General features: G+C 44.5%; 1 protein-coding gene across 2 annotated transcripts in view; it reads right to left on the bottom strand.

Moving 5' to 3' along the window:
* LOC147659236 (ubiquitin-conjugating enzyme E2 variant 2) overlaps window positions 1–25,598 on the bottom strand; it is a 189,681-nt gene that overhangs the window by 129,233 nt on the left and 34,850 nt on the right. For both annotated transcript variants that reach the window (XM_086951866.1, XM_086951867.1), the window contains exon 2: window positions 7,337–7,485. In XM_086951866.1, coding sequence (XP_086807992.1) covers window positions 7,337–7,485 — 149 coding nt within the window. The remainder of the gene's footprint in view (window positions 1–7,336; window positions 7,486–25,598) is intronic.

The following is a 25,598-nucleotide window of genomic DNA, read 5'->3' as shown; positions in this document are numbered from 1 at the left end:
TGTGTTGGACCGGCCCTTTAGGCAGGTTCACCCCGAGACTTTTTGCTTTTTCCTAGCCTGTTTCTGTGACCTGGTGTTGGTGATTTTAGGCCTCTGCGCACTTTTTCACTGTGGTTGGGTGTAAAGTGCTTGAGCTCTCTGTGTATGTGTGGTGAGTGACCTGCCCTCCCATAGGAATGAATGGGGAATATGTATGCCCATGGTAGTTCCTGATGTGTGGGGAGTGCAGGGGCGAGTTTGGTATGAGAGAACTCGTGAGACTGAAAGCTGCGAAATGGTATATGCAGCATGATTGTGCCTAGTCTAGAAGCGCCACTTTTAGAAGTTGGCATATTTGTGTAATTTGTGTCTGGCGTGTGATTGGCTGGTGAGCCTGGGTCAGGAGAGCCTGGGCCTGCTTGTGGATTGACTATCTGCTTTGAGGGTGACAGGGGCTGGAGAGCCCAGGAGGTTGTCTGAGTCAGCCCATGGATGAAAGGCAGCATCTGCTGCCAGGGAAGTGGGAGGAGATGGCACCTGATAGTGAAGGGCTGTGCACCTGATAGTGAAGGGCTGTGCCTGCCAAACCACAATGCTGGCTCCACCCCCCGCTGGGCGACTGTCACCTCTGTCCCTGATACGGACAGGACTTCCCTATAACCAGTTCTAGCTGGTTCTCACACTGCCTACACAAAGACTTCAAAGGCTTTTCTGTGTATAAGAAGGGGCTGTGTCCCCTTCCAAAATGTTCTTGTTTTCTGACTTGAATCTGCCAGGGGCGTGCTGCTGCTTGGGCTCAGGGGAATCCCTGGGCCCTGCCCAGCCCCTGGACCTCTGATGGACTTTCCTGGACTCCTGGGGGACCCCTCTGCCTTGCTGGGCTGATGGGGGGGACTTGGCTTTGCCCCCTGGGAATCTCTGGGACCTTTGCAGCATGGAGAAGCTGCATTTTCCTGTGGAGGGCGCTGGAGTTGTATTTCTGAGTAAAAGGGAACAGGAGTGAAACCCATAGACCAAGCTGGGACTGGGTATGAAGTATATATAGCAAACAATGTAGCAAAGACAGTTAGAAAAATGCATACAATATGTATTACAAGGAAGGAATGCAAGGAGTCTCAGTACATTTTGTGAAAAGGTTATTAATCACCAGTTTTCATGGAGATGGGAAGCACAGTTAGGTAGCAGCACTGTACATGAAAAACATTCATGGAGCAACCCAATAGGCACTTGGTGACAACGTGATAAAGTGAAGGTGACGACGCAAGTGAACGTGGTGAACAGCGTGGTCGGCGCAAAGTGATAAAAAGCAATGACACATAGGCTTTACATTGAGTGTATAGAATTAAAATGTTCAAATTCGGCACAGTTCTGAGCCTATTGATAGTGCGCCGTGAAATCGCGCTGTGTTTGTCGACGGCGTTTCGATCCTCTGTGAGTTGTATTTCTAGCGCCTGGAAGCGCTGTGCTTCCCCCTGAGCGCCTTGGAGCGATCTGCCCGTTTTCTAGCGCTTTATTTCCCCCAAGCGCTTGAGAGCGCTTTATTGTTTTTCCTAGCGCTGGGGAGCGCTTTTGTGCACAGCCGGTGCAGTGGCCCGCATTTTGCGTGGGGAGCGGCGCGGGAGCCCACTCCGCTATGTTGCTGACTTTCATGCCCCTCAATCGAGTGCCCACCTCGACTTATATCGATATTTGAAACCGGAGCCCACCCGGCATTGCCCCGTGTAACACCGCCGCTGGCCTGGAGATCGTGGTGGAGGCGCTGCGCCCGCCGCGCTGCCATTGGCGGCCCTCAGACCAGGAAGTCAGGCGATGTTGTGCCTGGCGGTGGGCGGGACTTCCGGTTTTGGGAGAGGAGTCTTGCGCCCGCCGCCGGCACCCGAGAGGAGGGAAAGAAGAAGTGTTGCGGGGCTCCCCTGAGCTGGGGGAGCTCCGTGATGTGAGGAGGAGCCCCGGGTCCCAGGAGGGGGGTCCGGGTGAAGCCGCCGCCCAGCAGAGAAGCCGCCGTCCAGAGGAGCCCCGCACAGGAGACAGCCCGGTGAGTTTTGAGGGCTGGGGAGGCTCTGTGCGGCTGCTGTTGGTGCCGGAGAGCGGCCCATGGGTGAGAGTGGAGGTAGGGCGGCCCCAGATGGCAGTGGGCCGCCCCAACGTTCAACGGAGCTTGAGGCTCCAACTGCCCACATTGGTGTGTGAAGCCCTGAGAGGGCTCTTGGGGGCATAGGTTACTGAGTCCCCCGAGAGGAGCTCCAACAGTGGGGCATGTTTTCTTTTTGAGCCCCGTGTGGCTCCAACGCAGGCCATATTTGTTTAAGGAGCCTAGATGGCTCCCAGGACACCTCGGGCCATATTGTCGATGGCCGTCCCCTCCTGGGCTTGTGTAGTTCTAGTGCCAGTGAAAGCACCATTGTCGTTTTCAGAGCCTGTGTGGCTCCAACGTGGTTGGTGACAGAGCCTGTGTGGCTCCAGCAGTGGCGCAGTTTGCGCCTAAGGGTCAGTGAGGGCCCTGGCGCAGTTTTGAAATTCTCCAGCTGCCCAGCAATTAGTGGGCAGCTGCACCGTTTAGGCGCAATTTCAGGAGAGAGTCCATGTGTGGGACAGAGAGGGCACAGTGGTGCCAGGCCTTCACAGGTGCGCAGCACTTAGTGCCAGCTGCTACGTTTAGGCTTTCTTTTCTTGAGACTGGCGCTGCATGGCAGCGCACCCTGACATTGAGACTCAGGGCGTCTTAGCCCCAACAAGGCCAGTTGGCCTAGGGACTGCCACAGGTAGTGGCTTATGTAAGTTTTGCACAATTGTATGGTTATTGCACCTCTGAATGTGTTTTCTTGCATCATGTGTTATTCCTGCACCTCTGAATGTTTTTAGACATCATGTGATTTTTGCGCTATTGTATTGTTCTGGCACCTCTGAATGTGTAGGTTTATGCATCATGTGTCTTCCTTTGCATTACGCTGCACCTCTGAATGCTTTACATCATGTGTCTTCTTGCGCTGCACCTCTGAATGTATTTGTGATGCATCATGTGCCTTATTCTCAACACCGCTGAATGTGTAGGTTTATGCATCATGTGTTTCCTTTTACTACTCCTCTGAATGTATATTTATGCACCATGGGTAATATGTTCTTTCCTAGACCCCTAAATGCTGTGTGATACTTAGGTGGTTGTTCTTTTTAGTACAGGTGGTCCTAGTAAGGTCCTGGTTCCCTGTGTGACATTCTAAGGTGTTTAGGGTTGCGTAGGTGGTACTTACCTGTTGCCAGTAGATACTGGTTGTGATTTCTAACTGTTACTTTGTGCTACAGTGATTTTATATCCTTTTATTCTAATTTCTGACAGTATTTCTATTACTAAAAAGTGTTGGTTATGACAGTGGCCCATGTGGCCCTGTCTTGTAAATAATCCCTTGTGAATATTGCCCGTGCCAGTTGGCACCCTGTATATTGTGTGCTCTTATCTGATGTGTTTTGACCATACAAAAGTTATTTTAATATAACCTTGTGTGGAGTTCCTTATGTGGTGTGCCTAGTATGTTGTTGCTGTTGTGTGCTGGCGCAAATGCTTTACACATTGCCTCTGAGTTTAGCCTTACTGCTTGTGCCAAGCTACCAAGGGGGTGAGCAGGGGTTATCTTGGTGTGTGACTTCCTTGCCCTGACTAGAATGGTGGTTTCTGCCTGGCTTTGGCGTCAGCCTTAGCCTACCAGGAATAGCCAGTTCTAACACAGACAATCAGTTTATCAAATTCCCTTATCTTTGAAATAAAGAGCGCAATAGGCCATTAGGGATTGGATTGTTTTACTGGCAGGGTTATCCTGTCTTTCAGTTTGGGGCTGATCACCCTCAATACCGCTTCCCAACACATTTCAATCTTGTTAGGGGGGGCCTTATCTCGATGACTGTCTTCCTCATGGCTAGGAAATTTGATGTGTGACACTTAGCACAGTCTTTGTAAGGATCCTAAATATCTGTTTTGTCTAATGAAGAGATTCTGTTGTTACTGCTGAAACACTTGGATAGTTTGACTGAGGCAAAACTGAATTCAGCTGGCGAAAAGCCTGGAGAAATCCCCCAAAAAGTCAGAATATGTCAGCCAGGGATGTCTGCATAGAGAAATAGAGGAGCCCATTCCCTGGTCACTGAATCAACTGAGTTCAGTTCTGTTTTTATGATCAGCTGTGTCTAGTCCTGTTTTTAAGGGTGTGTCAAGAACCAAAATGACCATCTTGGACCACTTTGCTGAAGTGGTATAGTACGGGGAGGGTGGGATTGGTGAGTATTCATCAGAAAGATTGTTCCCGAAGGTAAGCAGCTTTGGTTTCTCCTGACGGATACTTCTACCTGCAGATTCCTCACCTGTTGAAAAGATTCCAGCTGTACCTTCTCCCTGGTCTGAAGAAATGGTAAAACCAAGAGGCCCTAGAGTACATAAAGGGCAAAATGGCCATCCTTTCTTACCTTGGAGTCCAAACATTTTGATTGTTCAAGTTTATCCAGCAGAATAAATTCCGCTTCTGGACCCCCTTGTCCTTGTTGCTAGTGTATCCTACAAATTGCTGGCAATCAGGCCAGTGTAAAAACGAATATTAGGTGTACAAGGGAAACGAAGAAATAACTATGGAACTGGGGCATACATTGTGGTCCCTAATAAACCATCAATACATACATTTATATCTTAATGGTATTTTACTCAAAGTACAAAAAAAGTCAAAGAAACATTAAACAGCAACCCTGTGGGTGCTTAGTGCAAGAATGTGCTAAGTGCTCTCTTATAAGTGAAGCACAAATGTGATCACTCCTGATCAGAATGTGCCTCAACAAAACACTTGGAGGAGAAGGCCATGGAGTAAATGGTGGCAAAACAATCAATGAAGCAGCCTTTAAAGTGACTGCCTGGTATGCAAGCGGGAATGATGCAAAGCCCAGCAAGTCAGTGGCCGATTGAGGAATAGACAGTCCACTCGACAAGACTTGTGTATTCTTGAATTCGAATCCATGATCAAAGTGCGATTGGCACTCACCTTCTTGTGAGCAAGAGACCTGTAGCCATCACTTCCTGGCACTTTGTGTTCTAGGCCCTTGGGTCCAGATCCAAGTGCAATCAGTACACACCATTAACGGAGTAAGAGATCTCAAACCATTATTCCTTCCTCAGGCTTCTCTATCTTCTAGTGTCCCGATGATGATGATCCTGAGACTCTCGCAGAAATTGAACAGTCATCAACTTAAAACATGGACTCTATGCACTCCGCATTATTGTTCTATTAATACACATACTGACCATGATTTACCTGCCCCTTAAGTAATCCTAATACTTCTTGCCAAGGACCTTTAGCTTCTTCAACTTTCTGTCAGTGGGTGTGTTGTAACTGACCCTGGGTTTGCCTGCCACACAAAGATGTCTGAACCACAAGAGTTCCTGGCGATGGGTGGCCCAATAGGAACTAAGGATCTCCTGTACCGATCTGTGTCTCTGTGCCACAGATCTGTTCACTGTAGGGGTAGATGTTGGTCTGTCGCATGAATTTTTGACAGGGTTCATTACAGCGCTGAAGAATGCATAAAAGTGTCTCTACTGATTAAATTGTGGACTGGATGACGTATTTTAAAGGTTTTGACTACCGCTTCACTGATGACAAGGTGAGTTCCAACAGCCCCACTGCCTTCTTTCACACTGAGTGGAATGTTGCCATCTCTGTAAGGGTCGGGCCAAAAGGCGGATTTACGTCAATATCCATGGAGGTGTGCAGACCGCTGGTATTTTGCAGTGCCAGGCAGGCAGCAGTCTCCAAAGAATGAGGTAGGAACAACTACTCACCACTCATCTGCATCTGGGGTTGTCTTCCTGGCATCTGCAGAAGATCAAAGTAGGAGCAACAAAGCTCTTGCATCCTCTGCCCATAAACTTGATGTGAAGCACCTCCACCAGTCCTATTTTCCTCTTCTTAAACCGTTGTTAGCTATTTTTCTTGAACAATCGATCTTAACTGGGCACACTAGTGCTTACTGCAGAAGAGCCTTTCTCAGCTGAGACGGCTATGGAGATGCCGGTGGCAGTGTTAGGGCCAGCGCCAATATCGGTACCAGGAGAAGGGGCATGGCGTTCACTGTCAGTATGCCTCAGACCAGTGTTTTAATAGTTCCTAACTGAAAGAGTGGAAAGCTGAAGTACAGGGGAGAACCCACAAACGGACACCCAGACATGGCCCCACTCCTCTCCAGGAGGCCAAAAGGCACGGCTTGGGGGCAGGGGATGGGGTTGGCGAGGGTTGGGGAGTCACGAAGCATGCTGGAACATGTGCCACACTGCATAGAGGAAGAGTGTGAGGTGAAATCCACCAACTCAGACTTTGAAGATAAACACTATACTAGAGGAGGGAGGTATGCGGAGTAGACTTGCATCTCATTTTATTGACGTCTTGAGGACTCTGTCCTCTTCTTCCAGCTTTTTTTCTCACTCCAAGACTTCGATGATGGAGAACAACAAGATTGTAACCTTGATCTGGACTGAGAAAGTCAGTCTTCATGGTCACAGCCCACGTACAGCTTGCTGCAGCACTGCTCACAGAAAGGAGGAGAAGGTCTAGAGCCTAGGCACTAAAGTCATGAGGGTCTGTGATGGACTTTTGTTTACCATAGGTATGACAGGCCTTAAACCCTGACTTTTGTCAGGGGGTGACCACCTTTGTGGATCAGGTCTAAAGGCATGTGAAAAAATGAACTCACAGGGAGCTAGGGTGGTTGATATTTGTCTCTAGTGGCATCACTAAGACCTCACTTCCAGAATTGTGATCGATCTGGCACCACCTACCAGCACATCATGTCAGACGTTTCTGGATCTGGTCTCTCATCTGAGATAGTAAACAGGTAAGGAATCTGCAGTATCCATCAGAAATCCTGCATAACACTGCTCATGCCATGCTCATTCCCTGCATGAACTTTGATGTATAGGGGCCTGTTATGTAGTCAGTGGGGAATACTAGTAACTCCACTGAATCATTAAGTCCTCCTGTGAGATTGCTTTATTACACTAGAACTCCCAGGATGGAAAGACCCGGGGAGAGCCTAAATCCTACCACACACTGTGAATGAATGACTTGAAGCCTCTGCACGTCCCATTAGTAAAACATAGGCCCCATTTCTAAAAATTCAGAGCATTATCAGAAACCATATTTTATATTTACTGAATTACCAGGCACACAAAAACACATCCTTTTTGCAGTCAGATTTACATTACACATATTCTAGAAAGCATTTATATTCCTATTTCCAGACCAGAAAAACAAGCTACATTAAAGGCATCAATATGAACTGTTAAACTACCAAAATTAAACTCAAGTTATGAAAAAGTCATGTCACTAACCCTTGGTGGCCCAATAATCATGCCCGTCCACCTTGTAAGTGTCATATCTTCATCATCTTCAAGGCCCCAGCTTACAGTGCCATCACCTACTCCTTTCTGGCCTTCTTCAAGTTCTTCCAATAAACGAAAATTACGAGGAACTTTTACTCCTATGAAGTAAAACAAATATGAAGTTAAACAATAAAGAAAGATATTTTCCTACAGAAGTTTACGTCTTGCAAGATCTATCAGCAGCGTTTGACACCATCTCCCACAGCATCCTTGAACGCCAGCTCTGGGAGATTGGTGTCAGGGGGAAGGCCCTACAGTGGCTCAGAAGTTATCGAACTACGATAGTACAGGTGGGAAACACCATCTTGTGAAGCAGATCAGTCAGGATGGGAGTGCCACAGGGCTCCACTTTGAGCCCGACACGGTTTAACCTATTTGTGACCCCATTGGCCAAAGTGATCAGATCCTATGGTTTTGATGTTGTGTTGTATGCCGACGACTCTCGGATCTTGATCACTCTTGGCCCAGACCCGATGGAAACTAAGTCACGTCCCACATTGATAAGTGGATGAGCCCGAACCATCTGCAACTAAATGGAGGAAAAACTGAGATAATGCTCTATGGCAAGGCTCATGAGTATTGGTCACATGACTGGTGGCCCTCAAGTCTTGGCCCCTGCCCAACTCCAACACAGATGGTCCGGAATCTAGGCTTCCGAATGGACAATACATTTAAATGAAAAAACAGATTAATAAGACAATTAGCTCCTGCTTTGGCATCATGCTTAACTTGCGCAAAGTTTTTAAATGGATTCCGACGGAGGTGAGAAAACCCTTAGTCCAGGAACGGATTATCAATCTCATGGACTATGGTAATGCCCTGTTGGCATCCATGAATGAAAACCTTCTTTCAAGGATGCAGGTTCTGAGGAACACCCCAGCCAGTTTAACACTTACTCTTCCACCAAGATCCCCGTCGACCAACCTGAAACTCTTACACTGGCTGCCTGTAAGAAAACAAATACATTTTAAGATTCTTTGCTTAACGCACAAGAATATGTACGTAAGCGGTCCGGGCTTTTGGATTAACAAGTCAAGCTGGTATCACCCGGCAGAACTCTCAAATCTAGTTACCAAGCACATCTCGTATCTCCTGGAATTCGCACTACCACAAACGTAGGGAGATCTTTCTCCTTCTTTGCCCTGGCTTTCTGGAACAAACTGCCCCCACACCTATGCATCATCAATGACCATAACTGCTTTCGCAGGAAGTTAAAGACATGGCTGTTTGGCCTCTAACTGCACCAAACCAAACTTACCTTCAGAGTCATCCACTAGTGCCAGGAGTCTTTAGAGTGATATGTGCGCTAAATAAATATCCCATGATTTGATGACTGTAGGCAACATCACATATGTACAAATGAACAAAAGTGTACATCTATCGGGAGACGAATGCAAGATTGTACTCAGTTGTTGACTTGGAATGTTTATTTAAAAAAATCTAAAATGGTATGTTGAAGACTCCCTGTACTTGAGAAGGAAGAGTCTTACTCCTTCAAGACACACACTTGCAGGCTCCCAATTGTTTTATATTGGCTAACAAATAGAGAGGGCAACTTTCCCAGCTTCATAATCTAGGCAGAGGCTTTTCACAACCTGCAAAGCACCGTAAACTCTGGAGGGAAGATATGTGCTACTATATGGGCTGCTTGAAGGTCACCAAGTTTGATTTTTGGATATTTATGTCCCACACAGGTGATTATTTTTTTTTGATGATCTGGTAAGAAAGTTATCTCCTCTTTAAGAACAGAGTAATTTTAAGGAGAAAGGCTTGGACACTGCAGGAAACATTACAGCCACTCTGAAAACATTCACAAGACCAAACATTTTTGATACATTGTCAAAGGCTATGGGTAGAGCTTGCTTAACTGATATATAGAAAGTACAACACAATACATGGAAAGTAGATTCCTTTTCTTTAGCAACACATGGCTTATAAAGCAGAACGCATTACATATTACATAGCCGTGAATTTGAAGACTGAAAAGTCATACAAGCTACAGTGCATCATTGAACCGCACAACATTGAAAACAACCTTTACCTAGGGGAAGCAAAAAAGCATATACTCCAACCTGGACATTAAACGTAGAGGCCTTGAAAAGTCCAGGATTTATTTTGGGAAAACCTTATATATATACAACATTGTGGAGTATCGAGTGGGAGGATGGAAAACTTTTATTGCTAGTAGAAGTGTGTGCAAAAAAGATATAGTGTGTTAGGCTTGGACTGGAAATAGCTGTATGATATGGAGATTAGAAAAAGAGGCTCTGCCTAACCCATAGATGATGGAAGAGTTGCCCATGGAGAGGCATACATTGAATGAGGTATACCAATACACTTGATAAGGTTACCAAGGCACAAAGGGGAACTCCTAAGAGTTACTATACTAATGTTACCTAACAATACAAGGCAACATGTGGGTATAAATGACATTTGAAAATGACTTATGTTCACACTCACAGTAACTAAATTACAATAGAGATACTGGATACCTTGAATGCTGCTGTTTAAACATAGACAAGGTTTACCTACAGTGACATAAAAACCCTGCTTGGAAGAGTGGAACATTAGGGCTCTTTCAGAACGCGAACGGAAGCAAAGCCACAGGTAGTGATGGTCTATGTGCAGACACCTAAATGCCTTATTCAGTCTAGCGACTGGTGCATATTTAACTCATAGGAAAAGCAAAGGCTGGAACAGCTGAAGTAATTTAAAAAAGGCGAGTCCTGGGGAGATCTATTCCCTCGTGTTGCCACCTGCACCCCATATTCTATTGGTATGGAGCCACTCGTGGGTAAACTTGGAAAGAGGTAAACAGTATAGAGATTGGGGCAAAAAGGCAAATAGTTTTGAAGTATTCAAGCAACACCGTAATGTAGCTAAGGGATGTAAATGTACTCAGTCCACCGCCTAGTGAAGGATTTGGAGGACTTGGTCAGGGTTCTGGCTAACACACTAACAGGGGAAATATTGATTTACACCAGGCGCGATTCAGCCCCGGCCGAGCTCAGAAGAGCGATGGATAAAGGAGGAGGTTGGTCCCCTCGTCTTTCTTGAATTCTACACTGCTTTCAATACTGTTCACCATACCATTCTTAATTCTATACCAAAAGAAATGGGTACCTGTGGCACAGAACTAAAATAGATTCAATCCTTCCACGACAAAAGAAGTCAAACTAGGAAAATCATCCTTTTTTGTGAATCCCAAAATTTTCGAATAGGCCATGCCTCAGGACTTAATTCTAACTACATTACTGTTCAATATATACTTGCTGCTCTTAGTAGTGGTCCTTCATGATCTGGATACCAATTTCTAAATTTATGCAGACCGCACACATTTTTTTTTGGATTGAACAAACCCTCAGGCCAGGCCAATTCTATTAATCAGGATCTTGTAAAAGCTCTGCATTATACAAGATGGAGGAGGTCTCTAATGTATTATTTTATTTATTTATTTAAATTGAACACGTCTAAAACCAAACTTCTACTACTCCCAATAGTCCACAAAACCTTATAGCATGTACTGGGCACACGTATAATAAAAAGTATTGATACTGTAAGTGTTCACAGCAAAGTAGGTCGACACCGGTCGTGTAATAAACACGTCGTTTTACGTTGATCTTTTCTTCAAAATTATACAACGCCAGTGTTTTGTCAAACCTGTGATACCTGTGACTCATCAGGGCTGCACAAGGTGTTAATGAATAATGCGGGAAACCGGTGATAATTCCAACCCGGTCGACAGGTAGTACATGGGTCGTAGATACGCTGAAACGATGAAGGAGGATGACACAGGCGGGTGCGTCTGTGTTGCAGAGATCTCAAGTGAAGGGTCCCGGTGGTGCTCGTCTCGTGCGTCAGCAGGACGCAGACTCCATTGTGATAAAGTTAGAGGCCTATACCCACGAGCTTGACAAACACGCCAACGGCCACCCACGACAAACTGCAAGATCTTCAAACGCAATTACAGATGACCCTCCTAAAAAATGAAGATTTGGAAAATAGGTCGCGAAGAGATAACATTAGAATAAGAGACCTAGAGGAGAGAGCAGAGGGGTCGGACTTAGAGACCTTCATCGGAGTGCTATTTTCAGAAATTCTTGGGCCACGCCAGATGAAAATCAAAATGGCACAGCGCGCTGGGAACCAACCGACTGGAGAAAGAAGACGCACACACAACATTCTCGTCATGCTTCACTCCTTCAAAGTACAGGGGCGATCCTGCAAGCAGACATGAAGAAAGACTAGATCACCTTCCAAGGATTTAAATGCATGCTATATCAAGACCTAGCACCATCCACCCTACTGCGGAGACATCATTTTAGGCCCATAACGAAAAAACTGAGAGCGGACAGCATCAAATACAGATGGAGGTACCCCTTTGAGTTGGTTTTCGAATTTAACAACAAAATGCGTCACATCACAGAACTGGAGGAGGGCGTAGGATTATTAGGGCTCCCGAATCCAGAGGACAGACTTGGAACCTCGAGAGGGAAAGAGTCTGAAAGAAACACGACATTCCAATAGCGTACGATCCCCAAAGAGACAATCCCAAACAGAGAGACAACGGCAACCAGAGAAGAAACAGTGGAGACTTTACAGGCAGGGAGCTTCACATTCTACGACGAACCAGGGGGACGAATAATAATCAAGAGTGATGGAAAAAACCAGTACCAGACTTTTACGGTCTACATTTACACCTGGTCCCTGTCCAGGAAATACTTTCTTAGGCTACCTTTGAACTGCACAAGAGACAGCAGAGGCTGTGTGCCTTGACCAATCCGCCTCCCAACTTGACCTCAACCTTGTGTGATGTTTTGGCTGGGGGCCCCAGGGCCGCCCAGCTCAGGTTAATCTTAGTTATTTGTTTTACATGTTGGGGGGGGGGGGGGGGGGGGGGGGGTCACATAGGGGAAGGTGGTGGACATATGGGGGGAGCAGACATGCAATAGTACTGTGGCTTAGCGACAGAGTCAGTCGCAGGGTTACTTGAGATCCCCATGGAAGGAAAGTTGAGGGGGCAAGGAGTGAGCACTAATAGGTCTGATTACAAGGAGGGTGGTTGGACCAGAGACAGGATGATTTCAATTCGTGGAATGTGAGGTCTAAACTGGCCACTCAAACAACAGAAAATCTGAAAATATCTGGTAGATCACCACTTTGATATAGTGGCACTTAAAGAAACACATCTAAAGAGATCCGAGGAGCTACAGCTCCACCACAAAAGTTACTCCCAAATTTAAGATCCTCAGCAGGAACAAAACAGAAGGGTGTACCAATAATGTTCCACAACACTACAAAATTCCAACCTGAAGCCATAAAATCAGACAGGGAAGGCAGGGTGATTATGGTAAAGGGGAAATTGAGGGGGAAGACAATGCACGTTTATATCGGCATATGCACCTAACACAGGACAACCGGCGTTCCTGTTAAACATGATGGGTGAATTCGCAGAAGGCCAGACAGTTCTTCTGGGGGGGCTTTAACCTAACATGGCAAGCAGAAATAGATAGCACACATCCCCACAGGACATCCACAGGCAGCTTCCCCAAAGGGATTAAACAGACGATACAGTTGTTAGGTCTAAAGGATGCGTGGAGAACACACTACCCTACCACCAAAGATTATCCTTTCTTCTCTCACGTACACCAATCTTATTCATGGTTGGACTACACATTTATAAGCCAAAACCTGCTGGGGTCTCTCCAGGCGGCAAAAATTCTCCTGATTACTATCTCAGATCACAGCCATATCTGCCTATCCTGGGGAAGCACCCCACCAGGTCCGCCAAGATGGCACTTCCCTGTCTCCTTAACTAGAGATAAGATATTAAGCGAGGAACTACGGTCGGCAATCAAAGAATTCTTTCAATCAAAATCAGCCACACACAACCTCCCCCCCTGAACAACTGGGACGCTTTTAAAGGGGTACTTCGGGCTAAATGCATCTAGCTAAATTCTACACTGAACAAACAGAGGGTAAAGTGGAAGAAATAGAAAGGGAACACAAAAAGACTCCCACCCAGGCCCTATAACGTAAACTAAGCGCCCTGAAAGGGAAAATCACGGCGCTATACACCAAAAGGGCAGAATACACCCTGCTCCGCTAGATCTCCTAAGTTCAGGGGAACATGGTGAGACCCCACCTAGCCAGATAGCTTTGTGAAAAAAGTGAGAAGGAATACATCGGGGGCATATGTGACAGAGAGGGCAACGTAGTATACTCAGACAAAGACAAGGCAAACATATTTGGGACGTTCTATAAGGAGCTCACCCACAGGCTCACCCGCAGACTCAGTCGCACAGAAACAGTACCTGCTATCACTCGAGATGCCCCAGGTCCCTTCAACCTGGATGACCAGTTAAACCTGCCCATCACGGACAAGGAGGTAGGGAAACCGATAGCCACACTTAAGCCTAACAAGTCCCCAGGACCAGATGGCTCACTTTTATAAAACATATGCATCAGAAATTACTCAGCAACTCCACTCCCTATTTAACGTGATAGCGGAGGGGCCCACGGTAACAAACTCAATGGCTGAAACCAGGATACTTGTAATCCCAAAAGTAGGCAAAAACCCACAGAACTCTGCCTAATACAGGCCCATTGCACTTTTAAATCTGGGCGCCAAACTATACTCCGCAATATTTGCTGCTAGACTAGAGGACCTGATGCCAGAGCTAATCCACCCTGATCAAAAGGGCTTCATAAAGGGTAGGCAGACCCACGAAAATATCCGCAGGAAACTACATCTGATAGAAAAGGTAACTTAACAGAAGACCCCTGGCGATTCTCGTGGGACAGGATTCCAAAAAGGCTTTTGACAGGGTGAATTGGTCGTTCCTTGTCCGCATGCTCGAATGATTTGGCTTCGGGAGGGCGTTTATTGATATGACTAAGGCCAACTACTCATACCCACATTCTAGAGTGCAGGTTAATGAGACTAGCTCACGCCCATTCCCCCTAGACAGAGGGAGGAGACAGGATTGCCCGCTCCCACCCCTACTGTATGCTTTAAGCATAGAACCATTTGCGGCACGGATCCATGCAACCCCGGATATTCAGGGTATAAGCTTCGGTGGAGAGTAACACAAATTATTATTTGCGGACGACGTGCTGATGACGATCACCGCCCGACCCTTCACTGTCAGCCTTACAGGCAGAATTAAGAAAATTTGAGAGTGTTTCCAGTTTCTAGGTAAATCTGACAAAATCGTCCATTTTAAATCTTACGGTACCAGAAGGAGAGGTTAATCTTGTCATCGGGCAAACTCCATTTCAGTGGGCTTAAACACACTCTCCAGTACTTGGGAATTCAAACCAAACCGTGGCTAGAGGGCCTTTACAGAGCTAACTACCCCCCACTAATCCTCCAACTTCAACAGGATCTTAAACGCTGAAGACCACTATACATTTCCTGGCTAGGACATTTACATGCAATAAAAATGACAGTGTTACCCAAGCGCATATCTGTTCCAGGCACTGCCAATCGATTTAGAGAGGGACTTCCTCCCTAGATTTCACTCATTCATCACCCGATATATTTGGCAGAACGGTAGGGCACATCTCTCCTTTCATACTTTAAGACGCACAAAGAGCGAGGGAGGGGTGGCTCTCCCAGATTTCAGTAATGTGCTACAAAGCTGCTCATTGAGAATCATTGTAGAGTGGTCCATGAGGGAGTCAGATAAGCATTGATTACACATGGACAGGGCGTTTGAGGCGTGAACAATCTGGGATGTGATTTGGAAGCATAAGAAAGATAGGCCCGCAAATGCGTATATAAGCACACCTCCTCAAACCACTCAAGGTCTGGGACGCGGTAACTAGAGCAATGGGGTGGACTTTGTATCCTTTTCCTATACCCCGATTAACTTCAACCCAGAGTTTCCCCCAGCACTACGAGAGGGTCCATTTGACGCTTTGAGGGAGGGAAGCGTCCATGACATACTTACATTTGAGAACTGTCAAAGGGACTTCCGCGTAACACCTATCGAACACTTTCATTACCTCCAGCTCAAACATTGGGCCTTACATCCACAGGTCAGGGAAGCAGTCACACAAGAACCAACAAAGATAGAAAACTTTGTGCAGAGGGTGGGCTCTATGAAGGGGTGATCTCCTTCCTATATGGTCTTTTATTATCAACGGCTCATTCTCCGAGGCCGCTATTTTAGCTTCTGGGAACATATGGTCAGGAGGGACATCTCCGAAAAGTAATGGAAACTTTTATGGTCAGATATTGCCAAGAGTAATCACTCCTTAGACCGGAAAGTAGCACACTATAAAACACTCTTTGATTGGTTCCCAAACCCCACTAAACTCAAAGATATTTCCTAAATCCTCCGACCTGTATCGGAGGGGATTAGGCCTCCCCTGGGACTTCCCCACGGTCAAAACTTGCTGGGAGGAAATCTTGGCGAATATGAAAGATATGTTAGGGTACCCCATCACGACTTCCATAAAAGGAGTCCTCTTGGGCATTAGAGATCCAGAGTTGGAATACCAAACGAAAGCAGACAAGGCTATAATGTGGGCATGCCACGAAGCCGCCAAAACAGATGTAGCAGCTGCATGAAGAAAGAAAGCAGCCCCAGGGCTGTCTCAATGGCACTCTCGCCTTTGGTTTAAACTCACCATGGAAAGATTAGCAGATATCTTTAGAGATGAATACAAAAATGTTGAATAAAAATGGGGCCCGTTGGTCTCTTACCTTACACAGGGTCTGCCCCTGGCGGTATGCCCACCCTCGTTTAGGGCTATGTACTTGTTCCAGTTTTAGGCCAAGTTGGGCCCAATTGCAGGACCTCCAAGCAATCTCTGGGGGACTACTGTAGATACCATCGAATAGGCATCAGGGACCAGTAAAGCACTTTCAGAGCCATGCAACACACTTACAGGCCAGTCTGCGTACTACCAAGTCATCACCACGGGTGGGGTGGGATAGTTGGGTAGGAGTTATAAGGACATGAGGCTCAAGAGGTTCAAAGCATTTGTTTAGTAGGGAGGGCATGTAATTGAAAGTTAGTTTGGGATAAAGGCCTCCACATGTGTAGAATCTGTACCCTCATTAGATTGTATTGAGACTGTGAGGAATGTTCATTTTACATAACGTAATGTCTCCTTGAATAATATGCTTAAGAAAAATAATTTTGAAGGAAAATATTAAGGGCCTCCTAAATTTCTATCCTGAGTTAACGTTTGCAATAAAAGAGAAGGTGATCAAGCTCACTTGAGGGGTAATCACAATGCCAGCAAACATCTGATTCTGATAAGCTGTGTTTATACAGTCGTACAGGAGACCAGAAAGGTTTAGGAGCAGTCTAATATTTGCACTGAAGGATTAAGGGAGATATTTTGTGACGCAGGAGGGAGTCTCAGATTCCCTCCCAAGAGGCGGGGGAAATGGGTTCACTATTTTATTTAGAGCAGGAGTCTTCCCATACTTGTTGAGTGTGTGTAGTGTTAGGCTTGGAATTCCTTTGCAGATTTTAACGTAGATTATACAAAAAGCAGCCCATTCCCTCCAAAATGTTAGGAAAGGATCTATTTTCAAGGCGCTATTGAATCAGAGTGAGGTAAATTCCTAGCATTTTATTTTAGGGGTGAAACATATCTAGAGTTTTTAATCACCAGTATTGAATCTGGAGTGGTTTGATTGTACGGGTACTAATAAAAGAAAGAGGGCTGACTAGGCCAATCTCAATGGCCACCCATGCAGGTCGGGTAGGGAAATGTAGGTTTAGCCACCAAGTAGTTTGTCTGGCCAGAAAGGCAGCTCGTTTTTAAACTTTGGAAGGCTCAGTTGTTTGTCTGGAGTTTCTGCATCGAGATCCTTGCTCTCTTATTGTTCTAGAATGATAAACACCAATATTGGCGTATAAACAGAAGTATAATCGGAGATAGAGAGAATATCTGAGAATATACTGAAGTTAATTTGCTGGGCTAAAATCTTAACCGTTTGTGAACGACCTCACCATTCATTGAACTTAGAACACATCACTTAATTTTTTTAATCTCAGTCAGTGAAGTATCTTCTAGATATAGTCTGGGGCCTTCAATCAGATCAGATCAGATCAGCAAATTCAAAGCGTTGGTTTTTTAGTCAAGAGGGTTGTCATTTTAGGTCAGAATGAGTAGCTATGATTGGTAGGCAAAGCATGTTTAAGGGAAATATTTCAGTTTTTCTCTGTTTAAAGGAGCATCCTGAGACTGAGGCATATTTGGAAATGATGTTGAGAACCTCAGGGACAGCAAAGACCAACTCTGCTGAAAAAATTAGGACATATTTGGCATATCTTGCTAATTTTTGAAGGCCGCTATTAAAGGGAATACCTTTAAATTATTGGTTTCTCTGATCGAATGGAGAAGCAGTTTTACTGAGAGTAGACAAAGGAGGGGTACAATGCGCTAAGATAAATTTCTCTGCTAGACAATTCTTAAGCTTGATGAGCGATGAGGGTTTGTGGTAGATCGCCATAGCCATATAAAGCGATCCTCTACATTAAGATTTTCCAAGGAAGTGAAATCCACAAGACTGAGTCAAAGGTCTTCTCCGCCTTGAAGGCCATGGTATAGAGAAGGAACCTGTTTAGCTTCTATCACAAGACAGAAGTTTTGAATATTGTCTGCAGCCAATCTTCCCGTCCCAAAACCAGTCTCGGATGGATGTATAAAAGAGAGGGGGGGGGGGTAGTACTTTCCTCAGACTAAAAGCTAGTAGTTTAGAATTAATTTTAGTCGGCGTTGAGTAATGATATGGGATTAAATGTTTGTTTGTTTTTAATCTCTCAATGGATCTTTACCTCCTTTCGGTATCACAACTCTATGGGTTTCTGAAACTGACCCATGGATTTCGCCCAACAATTTGAATGTAATAAACAGATAAGCCTAATGGGGCATCAGAGTATACTGGAAGCACTGACAAAAGAAAGTAAGAAACCCATCCTGTCCCGGTGCTGATTTTTAATTTAAGGGAATTAACAGCCTTCATAACTTCAACTGGCTTTTATCAGTTTAATAAGAGAATCTATGTCCTTATCCGCTAGCCTGAAAAAATGAAGTGGGTCCAGGAACACCTTACAATACTTTAAAATATCCCTACGTCCTGCAGAGGGTGATTATATGGGCCCGTATAGAAGGACTGGAAGGCACCTACGATTTCATCAACCTGTAGTACACCATTCCTATATTTAATGGCTGGGATATTAATGGATTCTTTAAAAAAATCTTTAAGGGTTAAAGCAAGGAGTTTACCAGCCTTGCTGTGCTCCAATATGTTTTTGGTTTTAGTTTTAGAGGACCATACATGAGTTCACTCGAGATTTCGTTATACTCATATTTAAAATGTTTTATCCTGACCGTAATTGAGGGGTCTGGGATTAGTTTTCTATCATTCTCCAGATTTTTTAACTGAGTCTCTAAAGCGTTCAGCCTTGTGTTTAGATGGTATTTTTAGTCGCTATAATGCTGAGCACCTTTCCTCTGACAGTCTCCTTCATCGCATCCCAGATCGTCTCAATTTCCATATCTAGAGTTTCATTGTGAAAGAATTGAGATATAGAACAGGAGTCCTGGTCCGATAATAGGGTATTGTTCATTCTCCATGAGCAGCTTTTAGTATGTTTTATAGTGAGGCTGATGGTTAGGGTAATGCCCAAGGCACCTGATACGAGGACTGGTGCTCTAGTGGGAGGAGAGGCTGTATGAACTAAATTTTTACTGACAAGTATATAATCAATTCTGAACAAAGTGAGTGGGAATGGGAATAAAAGGTAAAATCACTGCCCTTCAGTTTGTGCAGGCTCCATATATTAACCAAATCGTTGACCTCACAGTGTATCCATACGTCTTTGTGAGCGGTAGGGCCTTTACAGGCACCGAGAGAGTATCTAGTAGAGTGTCATATGGAAAGTTAAAGCCCCCCTCCTCCCCTCTACCTTAAGATAATATTACTGTCCCTCAGCAGATAAGGGATTTTATTGTTCAGAGAGGTCCAAAAGGAGGGATCGTCTCCCCTTGGGGCGTATAAGTTGGCAACTAAAAAAAGGAAAACCCATCTTTAGTGACTTTAGAGATCAGCCATCTACCATGGTCATCGTGCAAGAGTGTCACGGGAGAAAATAGCTACTTTAGTAATCATGTTGAATACGCTGTTCATGTTTATTGCAGGAGGGCAAGCGCTAATGTTGATCCAAGCATGTTTCATACTACACGCAAAGAAATTCTGGTTTACGAAACCCAAGCCCCTTCCTCCCCCCATCCCCCTTATCCACCCTATACCCACCACCACCACCCCCAAAATAAAGAAACGGGATCCATGTAGGCCTCAACAGGAATTCAACCCAAAGAGGAGAACCAAGGCCCGAGTAACAAACCATTTTGAAACACTAGTTGAGCACTAAACATTAAGAAACAAGCAGCATGCCGCCAACAATATGGGGGACATCTGAGGGGCAACCATTACAAACATTATCAAACATAATAGCCATAATTAAGCTAAGCAATGCTGAAGGGTTAAGAAGAAAGGTAAATATATCTCCCCTCCTTACGATTACAGTAAGACAAATCATTATAACTAGCAAGTCTTAAGGGTAGGGTATAAACAGCCTGAGACACACGATACAAATAGGACAAAGTCAAAAAGTATCACTTTGTGGGCTCCTGTAGAACGACCCCAATCTAGATTATCAGAGAGCATAGTGTTGCAAAAACAAGGTACCTACAAGTATGTGGCTTATGACCATGAGGACCCGTAACAACACAGTAAGGACCATATAGTATTATCTGTGGAATGAGGAATTGATTGGCCTTAGGGTATAATGTGAGAAACATGTAAAAGGACAGTCTGGAGAGGAAATGGGTTAATGAGACATACATGTTCTTTACAAAGGTTCCCAAGTCTCTAGGATCATCACAGATGAATGCATGACCCACATCTGAGCTTAATTCTTGCTGGGCCAACAAAGAAGAATATGAGGTTTAATGATCTCAGATCTGTGTGTAGTGCTTGGAAAATGTTCCTTCAGTCAACCATGGGTTTTGCATCGTATTTGGAGATTCCCACTTTACGACATCCAGGCAGCCAGAGTCCTGGCAGTGGATCAGAAACAGGGGGCTACTGTGACTCAGCTCAGAAATCTTGAGGGGTAACCGACTACTAACAATACAGGTTTTAAGGATGTGGTTTTCTCTCCAGAGAAATTCAAGTGATGCACTGATTATTATTCACCCTTCTTCCATCATTCCAAATGTGTGTGTATGTGTATATATATATATATATATATATATATATATATATATATATATATATATATATTACCTACTGGCTATCGCCAGTAGGTATATATAGTTAGGATTTTTTCCCTATGGGATTTTTGAAAATTCTATGTCTAATAACTTTGGCGTTTGTGGACGAAATCGGCTGAAATTTTCAGGAAAATGGCACATTTTGTTTCTGAGCAGCCCCTGAAAATTTGGTGGGGTTTCGTCAAGGGGGGGCTGAGAAAAAAGGGGGTTCCCAAAACGCGTTTTTTACATTGAGTTTTCCATAGGGCGGTTGGACTCACTTTTAGCTCGAACGGCTGAATGGATTTGCACGAAACTTGGCAAAATTGTAGGGACTGTTAGCCCGAAGTGCCTTTGCTAGGTCTCAATATATGTGCTTCAGTGGATTTTGAGAAATTAACGTTTAAATCAAGATATATATCTGTAACAGCGCTCCGGGCAGCGATCCGGTCCGCTTACTTTTCGCGTTTCGGAACTTTGCGCGCAGAAAGCTGATTGGCTCTCCGGTGTCTGTCAACATTCTAAACAGTCCGTAGCGGCCGCCATCTTGTCTCTCGGTAGGATCGAGAGAGAAGAAGAGGTGAAAAACGAAGGGGGAATTTAATGAAAGGGGGCAAGGTATCCCCCTCTTGACCCCCTAGGAATGTTGTTGGGGTTATTAAAGGGTCCCGTGGGGAAAAGAAAAAAAAAATGATTTTTCACGGTAGAAGCGCTTCACGGGCCGCGAACTGGGCCGCAAACTGGTACCATCTCGTAGCTCCGTCGTGGCCATTCCACGAGCAATCATGGCAGCCGCTCCCCACCAGAAGCCTGCGGGAGTCGGAGGCCCCCCAAGACTTTTGTAGAATCTTCACGGCTGAGGGGACGCTTTTCGAGAATGGGACCCAAGCCCTATCAGGGAAGCGTCCGAGTTCAAAGGTGTCCCAGGGCCATTTTAGTGGACCAGGCCCAAAACCGAAGAGCCGGCCGCCATTTTGAGAGTCCTGTGGCAGCCGCCTATCGCTGCACCGCAAGAGCGGGAGCAACTCAACTACATGATGAGCGAGACGCTGTAGTCGCAAGAGCGGGCGGTAAACAGCTGAATGGCGGAAGAGGCACAGTGTAGCAAAAGCGGGCGGAATGGCAACTGAAACGGTAAAGGGGCGCCCCACTACAGCGTGTCTTCAGGTCAAACGGATTGTGGGACAAGGTTCAGAATTGAAGAGTCATCAAAAGGCAAAAAGTTCTGCCGGACCCCGGGAGCCGGCCGCCTATGTCGGGGGCGATCTCAGGCTACACCAGTGCTATAAGACTTGGGGAGGGTGTCGGAGCCAAGCGTCTTCTCCGAGTCCATGGCCATCACACCGCCCCTCAGGGGCCTCCGTCAAGCTGTTTAGGAAGGTAACATATCACATTGTTTTCTAATGCAGTCAGGTCCACAAACGACACTCACTTACTTTGAGAATAGTGAAGCTGCAGTAGGTGGAAATAAGCTTCAGACAGTGTTACAAGCACTGCTCAGAACTCTTAACTATGGCACCCAACATCCAGTACTTATGCCATTTGAGAATGGCAGTGACATCGAAGCAACTCAGGGACCAAAACCATTAACGTACTTTCACGTATGAAAATCTTACTTGGGGAGGGGGCAGGAGCGAAGCGCCCCCTCCCAGTCAGCGCCACCACACCGTATGTTGAAAATTTGAAGCCATCGTTCTACAAAGTCAACCAAACTTGGATTGAAAATCTAGAAAAATGTACAAACTGAAAACCAGTTTTGGTCTGCATAGCATCAGTAGCAACGCTTGAGTCAGCTTTGTGTCAAGCCGCCATTTTGATTCAACAAAGCACAGGCATTGAAAAAGGCTCAAACTCAGAACTCTGAACTATGGCACCCAACATCCAGGAGGTTGCCATCCGGATCTTGGAGCCTTGTGCTGCTTTCGACCTATTCACACATCGGTCCACTACTGACATCATCTTATAAACCAACGTTATGTAAATAGTTTTTTAATAAAATGTTTTACCCTGTTTCTTTGCTGGTGTGTTGTCTATATTTTTAATATTTGCATAGGGTTTGTCGTTATTTTGTGCGGGATGGGTGATGGAGCCGAGCTGTCTTGCAGCCCTCATGGTGTGGAGCTCAGTTCATCTCACTATTTTCGTATTTCTCATAAAGGGTTGTTCCTAATATTTCTATTTTAGCGAGGTCAAAAAGAGATCCAATTAGTGGCCTACTGATTTTGCTCGATTACTTTTATTTTTTTACACGATTTTTCACTATCTGCAAAGACTAAACAGAGTATTGCGACTTTGTGCTTGTTTGTAAATAGAGAATGATCCAAAGAGAACCAATTCTAAAACAGTAAATGCTTGGACAACAATCAATCAAATGGAGAGACAAGCAGGCACGACGGATTACAACGGGGGTAAAGGCCTGCGTTAACTACCCTTCAGTATCTGCAAAGAGAGAGTACTACTAAGACAAAAGAGGGGAGGGGGGGGGGTGCAGCGTTCAAAGCACATCAGCGTGCATAAATACGAAAATGTTTTTATCTATCACGTACTTGACATTTTAAAGCTTTTCATATTTGCTATTAAAAAACCAATGAAATTCACAGAAAAAACCATAAGTTATAGTGGATATATAGTTAGGAATTTGCATTTACAAAACCTTGAAAATTCAATGAAAAAACCATTAGTTTTAGGCCATATATAGTTAGGGATTTGCATTTACAAAACCTTATTTTACTCGCATAAAACCATTGAAATTCCATATATAGTTATAAGCGCTAACTATATATCGCGCACCCGCAATCCACTGCTGATGTCACATATTACATCATTCATGACATGGTTAGTGACATCACTGATGACATCACTGATGACATCTCAAATGACATCACTGATGACATCACTGAAAACATCTCATTTGACATGACTGATAACATCACTGATGATATCATTCATGTGATAATACGATGAACCTCTTCAGACTCTAATATAACCTTAGATACAATCAGTGTAAACAGACACTCACAGACTGTCACTCATCCATGGAGTTACTCACACACCTAGTCAGTCATGCAAAGAATCAATCACACCTCCATTTCCTCAACTATACAGTTATACAAACTTTACTTATTCAAACATATACTAACACATATTTACTCTATTATACAATCCCTGATACAAGTTCACAATGATCCATACAGCCACTCACACATTCACTGGCTCTTATGCACAGTTATTTATATATGTCAACTCTCACATGTACTGTGTTTTACATATGTACTTACTTTGACATGTAGCACTGAGATATCCATTCACTCACCAATACACTCATGCACACAGTCAACCGCCCATACAGCTGTTTCCACATGCACTTTTGAAACCATACATCTAGTGAATCAACTGCTCACACATCTATGCACAGAGTCACACACCTCCCAGCCACCCACACACACACTCAGTATCCCATACAAATACTTGGGCAACCAATCAATAACCCATATAGTTTTCATATAGCTACTTATCAACACATGCAACAGTTTACAGAACAACAGACATAATGATGCACAAATGAAAACAGTTTAGTCACTAACCCATGCACTCAGTGAGACACATTTAATCACTCACTCATACAGTCAGTCTTGCACCTACTAAATCCTTCATCCAGACACTTATACATCCACTCATTCTTCAATATGTAAAACATATTTTAACTTTACAGAAACATACAGTCACTGGATGTTGTAATCAGTGATGTCATCAGTGATGTCATCAGTGATGTCACTAACCATGTCATGAATGATGTAATATGTGACATCATCAGCAGTGGATTGCGGGTGCGCGATATATAGTTAGCGCTTATAACTATATATGGAATTTCAATGGTTTTATGCGAGTAAAATAAGGTTTTGTAAATGCAAATCCCTAACTATATATGGCCTAAAACTAATGGTTTTTTCATTGAATATATATATATATATATATTCAGTGTAAAAACCAGAGGTTTCACAATCGTTATAGTTAGGAATAAGCATTTGAAAAACCATTGAAATTCACTGAAAAAAACCATAGGTTTCACACCAGTTATAGTTAACTGAACAGTTTACTCATACAAAACCATTGAAATTCCCACGTCATAGTTAGTTGGACTCACTATAACTCGCGTGCCCGCAATCCACTGCTGATGATGTCACATATTACATCATTCATGACATGGTCAGTGACATCACTAATGACATCTCAAATGACATCACTGATGACATCATCCAGTGTCTGTGCGTTTCTGTAAAGTTAAAATACAATTAAGTTATCAAGACTGATGCAAGCTCTTTCACATAAGGCTAGCCCCATGTGAAAGGATGCATTGCTGGAGTTGCGACACTTTTGTGACACACTCCAGCAATGCATCACTTTTGCGCTTACAGATATGTCAGAAATACGGACGTATCTGTAACTCCTTGCGACATAATGCGTCATACATTAAATATGACGCAGGAGTAGAAGACTGAAGGCATCATTTATGAGGCCATCCGTCACTTTTATGCCACCGGTGTGTCAGATTTTGTGATGCACCAGTTGTGTAAAAAATGCACCTTGTAGAGTCATATTTACAAAGTGATGCATCTAGGTAAATGCGTCACTTTGGAAACCCCTGCGCCACATTATACCTGCGCCAGGTGTAATGTATGCAAAGGGGGCGTATTGACGCAAGAAAGGGTCGTAGAAGTGACGCAGTGAAATCTAAGTTGCTGTGCACGAAGGATTTTAATAAGGCAGGAAAACAACGCGTTTCGCTTTACAGCTTGATCACGTTTACGTAAACGTGATCAAGCTGTAAAGCGAAACGCGTTGTTTTCCTGCCTTATTAAAATCCTTCGTGCACATGTCGGCGACGTTTTATTCAAACGGATAAAGGTACTTTGTGGATGTATTG

The sequence above is a fragment of the Lissotriton vulgaris genome, unplaced genomic scaffold, assembly GCF_964263255.1.
Source record: "Lissotriton vulgaris unplaced genomic scaffold, aLisVul1.2 SCAFFOLD_1809, whole genome shotgun sequence".
NCBI classification, from domain to species: domain Eukaryota; kingdom Metazoa; phylum Chordata; class Amphibia; order Caudata; family Salamandridae; genus Lissotriton; species Lissotriton vulgaris.
The sequence above is the reverse complement of the archived record's forward strand: the minus strand, read 5'-3'. Positions and strand labels throughout refer to the sequence as shown.